Genomic DNA, 12,603 nt, shown 5'->3' on the forward strand with positions numbered 1-12,603 from the left:
TGTTGATCCTAGTAAGTGAATCGACAAACCAGGTCTTACTGTATCATTTTATCATTAAGTGCTGTCTCTCTTCTCACATATGACGTGCCTCTCGGTTTAAGTTCAGCTTTAGTAATACAGGAAAGGTAATGTAAATTTTTTTTAGAAGTTTATAATTTTATTTAATTTTTTAGAACTTTTTGTTTATGTGCCATGGAGAGGTACTTGGGTTTATTTATTTATTTAGTTTTTCAGTGGAGGTACTGGGGATTGAACCCAGGACCTCATGCATGCTAAGCATGCGCTCTGCCACTTGAGCTGTACCTTCCCCTGGTAATGTACATTTATTCATTACAATCCAGTTTCTTTTAGGAATCATTCAGATCAGCGCCAGAGTGTAGGATACTTTAATTTGTAATAGTGCTTTTCAGTGCTAATGGTAGTTAGAGAAAGTTGGTTGGCAAGTTTTTGGATATCACTTAAGGGATCTTTTTAAAAATGAGTAAGAAACAAATTTTGTGTTGTTTGTGATTTACAGGCTGAAGAAGACTCCCACTTGGATGGGGCTGTCCCGATCCCCGCAGCATCTGGGGACGGGGCGGACGAGTTGGAGCAGCTGATCCAGGCGGTGGTAGATAATGTGTGCTGGCAGATGTCTCTGGACCGAAAGACCACAGCGCTGAAACAGCTACAGGGCCACATGTGGAGGGCGGCCTTCAAAGCTGGGCACGTGAAGGCAGAGTACGTAGCTCCCTAAGTGACTCTAAACACTCCACCAGCCCCCAAAGCAAATACGTTTTTCACTAGTCCTCGTGTAAGTTGTATGGTTTATAAAGTAGATAAAAACAACATTCTTTTTACTCTAACAAGTGTTTCATTTCGTTTCGTTTCGTTTTTCAAGGCTGGGGCCAAAGCACTTCACCAGATAAATACCCCAGAACCAGTGTCTGTCTTTGTGTGATGCTTGTAAGACTTTTCATCCCAGTCTAGAACAGCTTCCTAGAAAACGGCAGCCTCCCGGAACTGAGTCATGTGTGATCCTTAGCATATGAGTGATAGCACTGTTGGGCTGCTTCCCAGGACCATGAGGTTACCTGCTTTCTGTTCTGTTGGAGAAGTAAGAATGCTGTGAAGTTATGCACCCTGTCACTGTCACTGTGGGATTACTCAGTGTCAACAGTGCCACTCTGTTCTGGGCTTATACAGCAACTTCCACAGACTGTGGCGTCTTGATTATGGAGTTCCTGAGAGCTCTCCTGCCGAAGGAGTCTTCATGAGTCCTGTATTGCTAAGAAGTTCTTAATAAGTCACTGCCACTAAAGATTTTAGGCCGTTACCTTTTTTTTTTTTAAATTTTGGGGGGCGGTAATTAGGTTTGATTATTTATTTATCTATTTTTTTAATGGAGATACTTGGATTGAACCTAGGACCCTGTGCATGCTAAGCCCTACACTCTACCGCTGAGCTGTACCCTCCCGCCCAGGCCATTATCTGATGTAAACCTAAGATCCAAGACTGTTACTAGCTGCCTGTATTTCTTTTGTTTTTCTGCCAAATGAGATGCCTTTCCTTTATGTACTTTACAGGGGCTTCCACCTTTTAAGGATGCTTTGGAATTTCAGGATAGGCCAGCGATCTGGGAATATCAGCTAGTTCACTTTAGGAAGCACTAAAAAATGTGGAGTTAGGAGCCTATGCTCGCAGGTGTTAGCCCCTCCTTCTCTTGGTCTTGGTTCCTTAATTATAAAACCAAGGGCTTGAAATAAATCATCTTAGGCTTCTAAGTCCTGCTTTGGAGCAATAACAATCTGTAAATGCAACACAGAAAAATCCTGTCTCTATGAGTGCAAAGTAACACGCAAAGTAACTCAGTTATGTGTGCTGGTTTTGAACTAGTAGTTAATCTCTTTTCTTCAGTTCGTGCAATGAATTAAACTGTTTTATCCAGTAGAAGACTTCTCTGACATTTTCCAGTTCATCTTTTAAGGGTGACTACTGGTTCCACATCCCATGTTCATGTGCTGCTCTTCTCACCCATCTCCTGTGACATTGTTTCCACCACTGAACAGAATACATGTGAAACTGTGAACAAGACTATGTCAGGAATCAGAAAACCAGACACTTTGCTGATAGCTAACGTGAGATGGTACAAGTCTCTTAACTGACTTGTTACATTTTTTTTTTTTTACTGTATAATAAAACTTCAGGTTTTCTTAGTTCTCAAGAAATATATTTCTGTTTTCTAACTAAACAAAAATTAATAGCTTTGAGCCCCATACTTTTTTTTTTTAATTGTTTGGTTGCATATCTTTCTAGCAGCATTTCCATGTGTTCCTAAGGCACACTGAACATAATTGAACCTCTTCTTGTCATGAATTACATCAACAATTACACAATATTCCGGTATTATTGTTGTTTGCTTTTTTGAATTCCTGAGGAATCCTCTTTCTTATTTCATCTCTTTATCTAATCACTTTTTACTGTCATTAGTGTGGCTTTCTGTCAAAAACTATTCTATTCACCTAAATTGCTGCTTCTAATCTGCTGTGATCCTGAAACTCCAGGGACACACTTATTAGATCTGCAGGAGTCCACAGTCTCATGGAGTTGCTTTTCATGGTGACCATTTGGGCACAAATAGAGAAACTGGTGGCAGCTGTCTGATTGGATTTCATCTGGCTAGATAACATGTTCCTGCATTTTAACTTGGTGGTCTTCCCTCTAGGTTCTTTGAAGATGTAGTTCCAGCAGTCAGGAAATGGAGAGAGGCTGGGATGAAGGTGTATATCTATTCTTCAGGGAGTGTAGAGGCACAGAAGCTATTATTTGGACATTCTACAGAGGGAGATATTCTTGAGGTAGGTTACCCGATTACTTTGCTTTCTGATACTATCAAAGCATAAAATAGTGAGTGTGAGTGCTGCTGTTATAAGTGAAATCAGCGTTCAGGTAAGTGCATGTACATGTGCTGTGCAGGTTGTAAGAGGAGTGGGAACGCAGGAGACTACACTATGGAAGGGTGAAATGTTTCTGTGGTACCAGTCTTTGCTTGAGTTTCTTAAACTTTGTTGTACATGAGGATCACCTGGGGAGTTTGTTAAAAATGTAGATCCCGGGGCCCCGCTTCCTAGCAGATCTGAATCGGCAGGTCTGGGGTGTGGGTCAGGAATCTGTGTTTTTAAATACCACCCCCTAAGTGATTCTGATGACAGTAGTATTAGAACCAGCTATGTATGTGTCAATCACAGCTGAATAATCATGAGCTAACTGGTAAATCAGCTCTCATGTCAGTATTAGATCATCAGCCCAAAGGCAATTAATGACATGCTTCTTTTGGTTATTAAAGTTATCAAGTAAGGTATAAAATAGTGGCACATGCCACCGTGCCCCCCAAAAAGGCACACAGACTTCTTGAATGTGGAAGAGTACAGGGTGGATTCATTTGCTTCTGGTACTTTAGAAAGAGACAGGTTTTATTTTAGCAGAATCAGCATTCTTCTGTAGGAGAACCAGGCGTGTTGTTACACAGTGATAAGTTCAGGCCGCTTATTAACATTTCTTGTTGTACCTGAGGAAAGTCCTGCTAGTTTTCTGTCTCACAGTCTCTGCGCCCCCTGGAGGACAGGGTAGTCGCTGGAAAAGGGAATACATTTAGGACTCTAAAAAGACTGCTGACTGAGTATAGGCTGAACTCAGTGTACACAATAGGTTACTCAGCCAACTGTTTTTTAAAAATAAATATTTATTGATCCTCTACCGTGTGCAGAGAACACTTTGGCTTTGGAGAGTGTCATAGTCTCATTTTACTTTCCTGCTTTTCATCTTAGCTCTAAAACAAATATTAAATCAGTAATAAAACCCTTTAATTGTTTGGTAACACTTCTATGGATACAGGTAATAAGCTTTTCTGCTGTCTCTGATGAGACAGACAATAAGGTGATAGTAGACAAGACACCATGGTTACCTCCTGAGTTCAGTAATAAAAACTATTCTCCAGTTGCTCAGTGTGAGGCAAACTTGAGAGAGAAAATGTGCAAAACCATTTTTAATTTTGAAAATCATAATATTACTTTAATTTATCTTTGAGTACTGTTAGGCTTGTTTTTAGTTTGTGAAAAGTTTTGAAAGTATTCAAAAGATCATATTATAATAGTTGATCCTAAATGTGGACTTATTTTAATTACTTTTGGTTAAAATCAGTAAGTTCTATATTTGATCCCAATTATTTCTAAGATGTCAAAGGTATATACTAGCTCTTGGGTAGAATTTCAAGATGTTTTAATTAGAAAATGAAAGTTTCTTGAAAGTAAAGTAACAGCTTATTAATGAGGCAGGTTAGAGAAATCTGATCATTCTGGGGTCAAAAGGACAATGTTCAGAACCTTGCATCGGGGTGAAACCCAGTCCAATAAGTAGTTTGAGGGCATATAGTGTTTTATAGGATGGAAAGTTGGGCATATATTTTAAAAGATTTTGGATATAAAATTAATGCTAGTGAAAGAAAACCAAGAAGATTGTAAAATGATCTTATATACACTGAACTGATAGTCGTCTTCTTCCAAATGTTTATTTCTACAAAAACCTTCCTTTATAATTACTTTTTGTAGCCTCCATAAAATTCTCCATGAAGTAGACTTACAGGGAATATTTACTGAGTGGATGAAGTCACTGTGATCATCATGTATTTCAGAGAAAATGGATGAGAGACTGAGGGGCTGGGTTTCGTGTGTGTTTGTAGGATCATTCTTTTCCCTTCTCTGTTCAGCTTGTGGACGGTCATTTCGATACCAACATTGGACACAAAGTGGAGAGTGAGAGTTACCGAAAGATTGCCAACAGCATTGGGTGCTCAACCAACAACATCTTGTTTCTGACAGACGTCACCCTGGGTGAGTAATCTGACTTCTTGCATTGTACACCCCAGGGTAGATGAGCCTGGCATTGCAAACACTTTGCCTCCATAAAGAAAGTTCATGTGGGAAGCCCTGAAAAATGAAACAGGTTTATAAAAGCAAACAGTGAACCAACCGACCCACCTCCCTCTCCATTTAGCCATCCTTGGGCTTGTGTGTGGGGAGGTGGCATTGGGAAGACTGATTCTTCTCATTTTAGCTCCTCACCCTCGGTTCCCCATCTTCCCTGTGTGTGCATGCGCACACGGATGAAACGGGAAAATAACAAAAGGCAGATGTAACGGTGGGAAGGGGCTTGCAGGCAAGAGTATGAGAGTAGGTGCGTGGCTAGTGCAGGATGATAAAGTCACAGTGGACCTGCATCAAATGTATTTGACAGCAGTGAGATCAGCTGCATGCGCTCAGCAGGAAAAGAGAGAGAGAGGACTCCAGCTGGAGCGATTTTGCCTCATTGTCGTGCCAGCTGATGAGCACCGCCCTCGGTGGGGAGTCTCATCCTCGTCATCCCTCAGATGGCCTCAGTCCCCGGGCACCTCTCGTAATGTAAACCTCAGCCCCGCTGCACACGGTTCACTTGTTTAAAGACAGACATCCTTTTTACCCAGCCTGGCCCTCTTCATTATCTGTGGTGCGTTTTCACTATATGGACTGAATGTATAGCATTTATTTTGTATTTTTATTTTTTTTAATGGAGGTTCTGGGGATTGAACTCAAGACCCCATGCCTGCTAAGCACACACTCTACCACTGAGCTATACCCTCCCCAGGGCTGAATGTATAAAACAGCATATACTATACAATATTGGCAATTCAAGTAATTTCAAGAGTAGTTTTGACCAAATATAAGATGCACTCAAGCATGTGAGAATGTGAGTCCTACAGAGAATTACAGGACTGACCAGTAGTGAAGAAGGAAGCAAGTAGCAGCAGGTGAAGACGGGGAGGGTGCCGGGGGAGGTGGGTGGTCTCTGCCCTGGTTGGCTAGGCTTTCCCAGATTTCCCCCTCCTGGCTGCAGCCTTTGATCTTGTGTCATTTTCCTTAGAGTCTGTGCATCTCCCAGGAGCTTACTTGTGGCATGTTTATAATTGCATCTGTATTGGAGGACAGTTCTACTTTTTTGTGTTTCTTCCACTCACCTTGGATCACAAGTTTTACCCTCTGTTTACCCCTAGAACAGGGCTTTGTTTATTGCACAGCTGCTCTGACACTAGGCTCGGGGAGGGAATCAGGGAAAGGGGGCAGACAGCAGCGGGCGCTCTCCTGCCTAGTGGGCTGCTGGGCCCTGGGGGGAAGTGGTTCCAGTAGTCTGTAGGCTACATGCCTTTCTCCATCCCTTCTGCTGTTGTCACAGAACCAGAGTCACCCCCGCTCACTGGGACTTTCAGAGATAGGGCCCAGAGGCAGTTTGTGGTTGCTGGCAAAGGCATCTATCTGTGCTAGTGTGTGTGAGTATATTCTTTCTGCTGCTGACCCTTGAGCTTTGGTTTATTGTGTTAGGTAAAGGTTGTAGACATACAAGCAAGTATATACTAATTTGCTAAATGGTTTTTTTTAAAAAAGTCTTAACCAGCATTGGCCATCTAATACCTTCAAGAAGTTAAGATATGTTTTCCAGGGAAAAAGAGGTAGACAGGCTTAATTTTACCTGACATACAGTAGACATTCAGTAATTGCTAATGTCTTTGTTAAATTTCAGGTCTGGCTGAATCTAGACTGGAATTTTTGATCTAGGTAGATGGTACCAAAAAAAAAAAAAAAAAAACAGCCATTTGTTATTTTGAGTTTTGGAGGCTCAGCAGATTTAGTGGGGACCTGCCCCTGTCCTGCATGTCCTGGCTGGGTCATCCTCTGTAAGTCAAAAGTTCTACAAACTGTCCTCTCATTTTTCTACATCCTGGAAAGCTTTACATTTTCATGTCTGACTGCACTGAAGGAGAGACACACAGACTCATGGACACATGGCTTCAGGGGTCCCTCGGTAACCAGGTAGCCAGGCCACATCAGTGTGCTGTAAGGGAGCATTAGCCTTAACAACAGCCATTTCTCCCGCCTCTGCTTTGAATGGTCGATGTACTGTAAATGTTTGCCTGTCGTATTTCTGTGTAGAAGCCATTTACTGATTTAAAGCTACATTTTACCCTCTTCCTTGAATGGCTTTTCAGGGCTTAGAGTGGTGGGGTGGGGAAGTTGTTTTACTGTCTGTGTAGGTTAAGGAATGCCAGCGTTTCTGTGAGGAATGATCATTTGAAGACCTTTTGCTTTGTCTCACTCCTTATGCAGAGATAGGCCTTGTTCTGGTGAGTTTAACTGGTTTCACCTGTGAATTGCTTTTCTTTAATCATTCACATAAAGTGGGCTTTTGGAGATGAAAATCTGTGGTTTGCCCTGTGTTTATTCCCCTAGCATTTTGAATGGTAAGTTTCTGCAGGCTTAGAATTAGAGATCTGCTTTGTGACTGGAGCTCCCCACAAAGTCAGCCTGTCCTGAGCATTCTGGGACTGAATTCTTGATTCAATTTGTGACCCCCAGATTATCGCCCTACTCCCTGCTTTTTGGTTACTACTGATAATTGTAAACCTTGTCTGAAGACCACTGACAGCTTCTTCATGTTCTTGTCCTTAGCCACATTTGTTTCTAGTTGGCATCATAGTACATCTGTAATTTCAGGTCTTTCTCTTTTCCCTTAAGCCGTTTCCTTCAGTTGCAGTCCTAGAAACTATTCCTGTTCTCCTTAGAGACTAGATGATCTCCAAGGTGGCCTCAGAATGAAGCTGGCTCCCTCTGAGTCCTCCGCCAGGCGGTTTTATTCCTGCCCCTCAGCTTTTGTAAGCCCCGCGCCCAGTTAGGCAGTAGGGCCAGAACGTGGCTTACCGGTAGCTGGGTTGGGGCCGGGCAGCTGACTGCTGCCTTGCTCTCCTTTGTTATCTCTGGTCCTGAGTTTGGTACCATGTGTCCAGAATTCCATCGCCAAGGCAGAGTAGGAGACTGAGTTGATATCCCAAATAATACTCAAGTATAAAGAGAGAATGGCAAGCCTTTTTCCCTTTGGAGGAAAAAAAGAGGTCCAGAGTTTGAAATCAGCAAGTATTAGATAAGTGTCTTAATATTGTACAATTAGGGCAAAGAGATGCTTAGGGACAAAATTTGCCCCATGGTCTTCTTGGTAGGCTGAATGCGGAACAGCAACTAACTAGGGTCAAGTCCTACGTAGATCGTGATGGCTCAACTTGGTGGAGATCCTGGGTTGCTAGTCAAGAGGACTGTGCTTGAGGCGGTCAGGCTGGGAGCTAGGGGTGAGTGGAAGGCGGTGCTTCTGTTGCTGGACTGAGTTGCTTCTGCCGAGTTTGCCTGAGGAGGATTGTTGAGCACTTTTTTGCTCTGGAGGTGACACTCCTTTCACAGGAGGTAGGTAGGTGGTGGAGAAAACTCTACCCCGTTTACTCTTTCTTAGTACTGCTGCCCTTTAATTAATGCATTCTCTTCCTGTGACTGCTTTCCAAAGGTTGAGAAACTGCTGGGGTTTCGTATTACACCAGACCTAAATTCCAAAGATGTGTTTCAGGTTCTTCCCCGGTTTTGCTCTGTCTTTCCAAGTATGCCCCATCTCTCTGACCACAGACCTGTGTCCTGTCTCCCACACTGACTTGCTCGGTTCTTCCACTGTTTGCACGTGTGTTTTATGTCAGCCTACAGTGTCTCCTCTCTTGCCAGTTTTCCTTCCTTGAAATTTCTGATCAGAACTCACCATCTGTGTGGAGGAGTCATTTGTTAAATTGCGGATCAGTAGTTCCCTGTTGGGAACCTGAGGTTCTGCATTTTTAACAAGCCTCCAGATGATTCCCACACTGCTGGTGCAGGGATCACACTCAGCACGGTGATACTCTGGAGCAGGAGTTGGCAAACTTGTTCTGTAAAGAGCCAGATAGTAAATATTTTAGGCTTTGCAGGCCACACAATCTCTGTCACAACTATTCTACCCTGGTCCTTGTAGTGCAAAGGCGTCCACAGACAGTACGTCAGTGAGTGGGTGAGCTTGGCTGTGTTCCAGTAAGACCGTATTTACAGAAACAGGTGGCAGGCCATAATTTGCTGATCCTTGTTCTAGAGCACAGACTGTAGAGTCAGATACATGATTTCAAATTTTAGCTCTTCCACTTGCTAGCTCTCGGTTTCTGTATCTGTAGAATGGAGGTAGTAATACTAACTACTTCAGGGTTGTTGTGAAGATTTTGATGGGAATGGAAGCTCCACAAAGGTGGGAACTTTGTTTTGTTCACGTATCTCTGGTCCTAGAATAGTACCTGGCACCTAGTAGGTGCTTAATTAATATAAAGTATTAACGATTGTCTCAAATGGAAATAAAATGAAGAGAGGAATGTAACCCAAGGCATGTTAGAGATATCTCCTGCAGTACGTAGATTAGTTTAATTTGACTAGTCCTGTTTTTACTCCTGCCCATCCACGCAATCACTGATCTTAAGGCACTCACAGTCTAATGAGAGGGACAATAGGTAATAATGTGTCAAATCATGTTGTCTTGATAGGACTAAATGCAGGGTGTAAGTGGAGCACATAGGATGCTCTAATACAGATAGTAGGAGCTCTGGAAGATAGACTGAGCTGAATTATTAAGAGTTGGAATTTGCCAGGCAAAAAAGATGGTCAGGCTAGCCAAGACTTATGACGTATGTGGGCCCCAGATGTGAGAGCAGGTATTTTGGCCTGATTAGATCCTGGGATTCCATTTGTCCCGTATCTGCTTAATTGGTGTTATTCCTGACCGCTTGTCCTTTGGGGAACAGCTTGGTTCTCTGTAGGACTGATGGGAGGGAATGGAAGAAAGTTGTGGGCAGGACATGGCTCTGTCCTTCCACATTCATAAGTGCTTGATAAAGCTCAGGAGTCTAGGATGCACCGCCATCCTAGTCTGTCAGACACACTTATGCGTTTAAAAACTTTCTTCTATGGAAAATTAAAAATTGTATAGAAGGGTAATAAGTCAGCCCCCATGTGCCTACCTTCTAGCTTCAACAGTGGTCAAATCTGGGCCAGACTTGTTTCTTACATTCCCACATCCCTCTGATTATTTTGAAGCAAACCCCAGACATCATATTCTGCCATTTCTGACACACGTTGTGATTTTCACAGAGGCCAGCGCTGCTGAGGAAGCAGATGTCCACGTTGCTGTGGTGGTGAGACCGGGCAACGCGGGACTGACGGATGACGAGAAGACTTACTACAGCCTCATCACATCCTTCAGCGAACTGTACCTGCCTTCCTCGACCTAAAGAGGGTGTCTGAGGAAGACCATACTGTCTTCACGGAGTTGTCCCTGTAGTCTAGTTTTATCCTGATGGTAAGAGTAATTTGCTTAAAAAATAGGGAGCACACACGTAAGGTATGCAAGTGTGTGTGTGTATCTGTTCAGTTACCTTTCACAGGCACGCAAGTGGAGAAAAGAATCTCAGTTCAGTGAAGCGGAATCTTATTTAAAGATGCTTTATATGTAGAAATTGTTCGAACCCCCTGCTCTAACCCTTATTGAGGGTGAAATAGAGTTGATAGAAGGAATTACTATTATACAGGTCAGATGTGTTATGTTTATCAAGTCATGTACCAAAATGGAAAGGTAGGTTTGAGAAATTACTCAGAAGCCTTGTTACTTTAAAAAGTAGAAGTATTTCTAAGACATTCCTAATAATAACTTATCCCCCTTTTAAACTGTGAATTAGAAGATGGCAACAACTGAATTTCAAAACAGTGGCCTCCCTCTATACAAATGACAAAGCTATTTGTTTCTGCTCCAAAAGAGCAAAATTGGGAAGGGAAACTCGTCTGAGTCTTGATCAGTCAGGTGTCTGTTAGGTAAGAAACTGGCTAGTCATTGTGGCACCCACAGCAAGCAGTTGCCTTACCTGTGAAAAAGGTGCACTAACGTGACAGCTAAGATAGAAACGTGCTCCCTAATGTTTAACAAAACAGTCCTGATCCTACCAGTTGTTACCATAGATTTCATAGATGTCTTTCTAACTACTTGTTAGCACAGTTTGAGAACATTTGTTAATTGCTATTTCCTGCTAAAAACCAGAAAATTTACTAAAATCAGTCCACAAGGCCTAGAAGAGCCCTAATATGTAATATTTTCCTCTGAAATGGAGGTGAGAAATGTACATTTTTAAAATATTAACTATCCTGGTTCATTCTAATGGAATGTCATGTCAGTTTCATATGATGATTAATAAAAACATTTTCTTCTTCACTCAGTTTTATGTAGGTTCATGAACTGTATCACATACTGCTATAAGCGGAAGAGAAACTGAAGAGAGACTGGAAAAATGAGAATTTTATTTTAGTTTTTGCCTTAACCTTGTGTGTTTGTTTGATACGTGTGTGTGCGTGTGTTTTAATGGAATGCCAGTAGAAAATCATTGACTATTATTTGAGTTATGTGTACAGATAAGGCTCACCTCAGTTTATTATTTCATTTGGATAGTAAACATTCAAGACATGAATGGATTCCTTAAATTTTTGAGAATCTTATATTTGAAGTATAGAAGATAATGCTTGAAGGAGGCAATTATTCTCTTAATTAATCAAGAAAAACTAATGAATCCTAGAGGGATAATTTTGAAAAGGCTTTGAATCAAGAAAAGGAAGTAGCCTTGCAAATAGGAGAAGGCAGGGACTATAAAAGACTTTATGCTGATGGTTTTTATCTTCTAGTAGCTAATTAAGAAGTCTAAGGACTGTGAAGACATAGAAGAGTAGTAAAAGGGAAATGAATTTAAGTAAATCTTAGAAATGGGGGGTAATGGGTAAGTGATGGTAAAGCCACAAATGGTAAAGGATGAACTTCATATAATTTCTGAAAAAACTCATGGGAAGACAAAGAGAAAAGGGTCTCTTAACGAAAGTAAAAGAATAATTAGAAAAGTGAGGAAGGAATGAGAGACAGTTATGCACCAGAGACTAGATTAGAAAGGAACAGGAGAAGGAGGGTGCTCAGTATCTAGCCAGCAGAGAACCGAGGTGGAGACTCTCAGTCCGTTTAGGCTGCTGGAACAGAATCTCAGACTGGGTCGCTTATAAACAACAAAACTTTATTTTTCACAGTTCTGGGGGCTGGGAAGTCCAAGATCAAGGTACTGGCAAATTCAGTGTCTGGTGAGAGCCTGCTTCCTCATGGGCTGTCTTTTCACTGTTGCCTCACATGGTGCAAGGGGTGAAGGAGCTTTCTTGGACTTCTTTTTTAAGGACACTAATCTCATTCATGGACCCAAAGGCCCCACCTCCAATGCGTCACCTTGGAGGTTAGAGTTCAACATAAGAACTTTAGGGGGACATAAACATTCAGTCTACAGCAGGAGGCATCCATGATAAAGAGGGTACCAGAAAAACTAGTTTATATGGAGTTGATGAGGATGGAAATGGATTAAAAACTTAAGAAGAAGTGAGAAAGTTGCAATATCAGATTCAGTTTGTCAGAGTGGGGTATGAAGGAAGGGAAATGAATGAGAAATATTTCTGAAGTGCTGAGGAACCCATTCATAATTAATGTGGTGGAAAAGGATCTTGAGAAGAACCTGAGTTTGTAAAGGAGGCTGGGGCATAAAGGAAAAATGCCCAGAGTCAGCAGTGATTTAGGAGGTGTCCAGATCAAATCATGGTCCTTAGTAAGGGAAAGAGGAAAAAAATCTCACCTCTGGAATTT

At 41.9% G+C, this 12,603-nt stretch overlaps 1 protein-coding gene across 2 annotated transcripts in view; it reads left to right on the top strand.

The window, feature by feature from the left end:
• The window catches only part of ENOPH1 (enolase-phosphatase 1), a 28,335-nt gene extending 17,184 nt beyond the window's left edge, over positions 1-11,151 (top strand). For both annotated transcript variants that reach the window (XM_074346223.1, XM_010950325.3), the window contains exons 3-6: positions 518-720; positions 2,705-2,837; positions 4,745-4,868; positions 10,041-11,151. In XM_074346223.1, coding sequence (XP_074202324.1) covers positions 632-720; positions 2,705-2,837; positions 4,745-4,868; positions 10,041-10,180 — 486 coding nt within the window. In that variant the 5' untranslated portion in view covers positions 518-631 and the 3' untranslated portion in view covers positions 10,181-11,151. The remainder of the gene's footprint in view (positions 1-517; positions 721-2,704; positions 2,838-4,744; positions 4,869-10,040) is intronic.
• Positions 11,152-12,603: the final 1,452 nt, after the last annotated feature.

Source organism: Camelus bactrianus, chromosome 2 (genome assembly GCF_048773025.1).
Source record: "Camelus bactrianus isolate YW-2024 breed Bactrian camel chromosome 2, ASM4877302v1, whole genome shotgun sequence".
In the NCBI taxonomy this organism is placed as follows: domain Eukaryota; kingdom Metazoa; phylum Chordata; class Mammalia; order Artiodactyla; family Camelidae; genus Camelus; species Camelus bactrianus.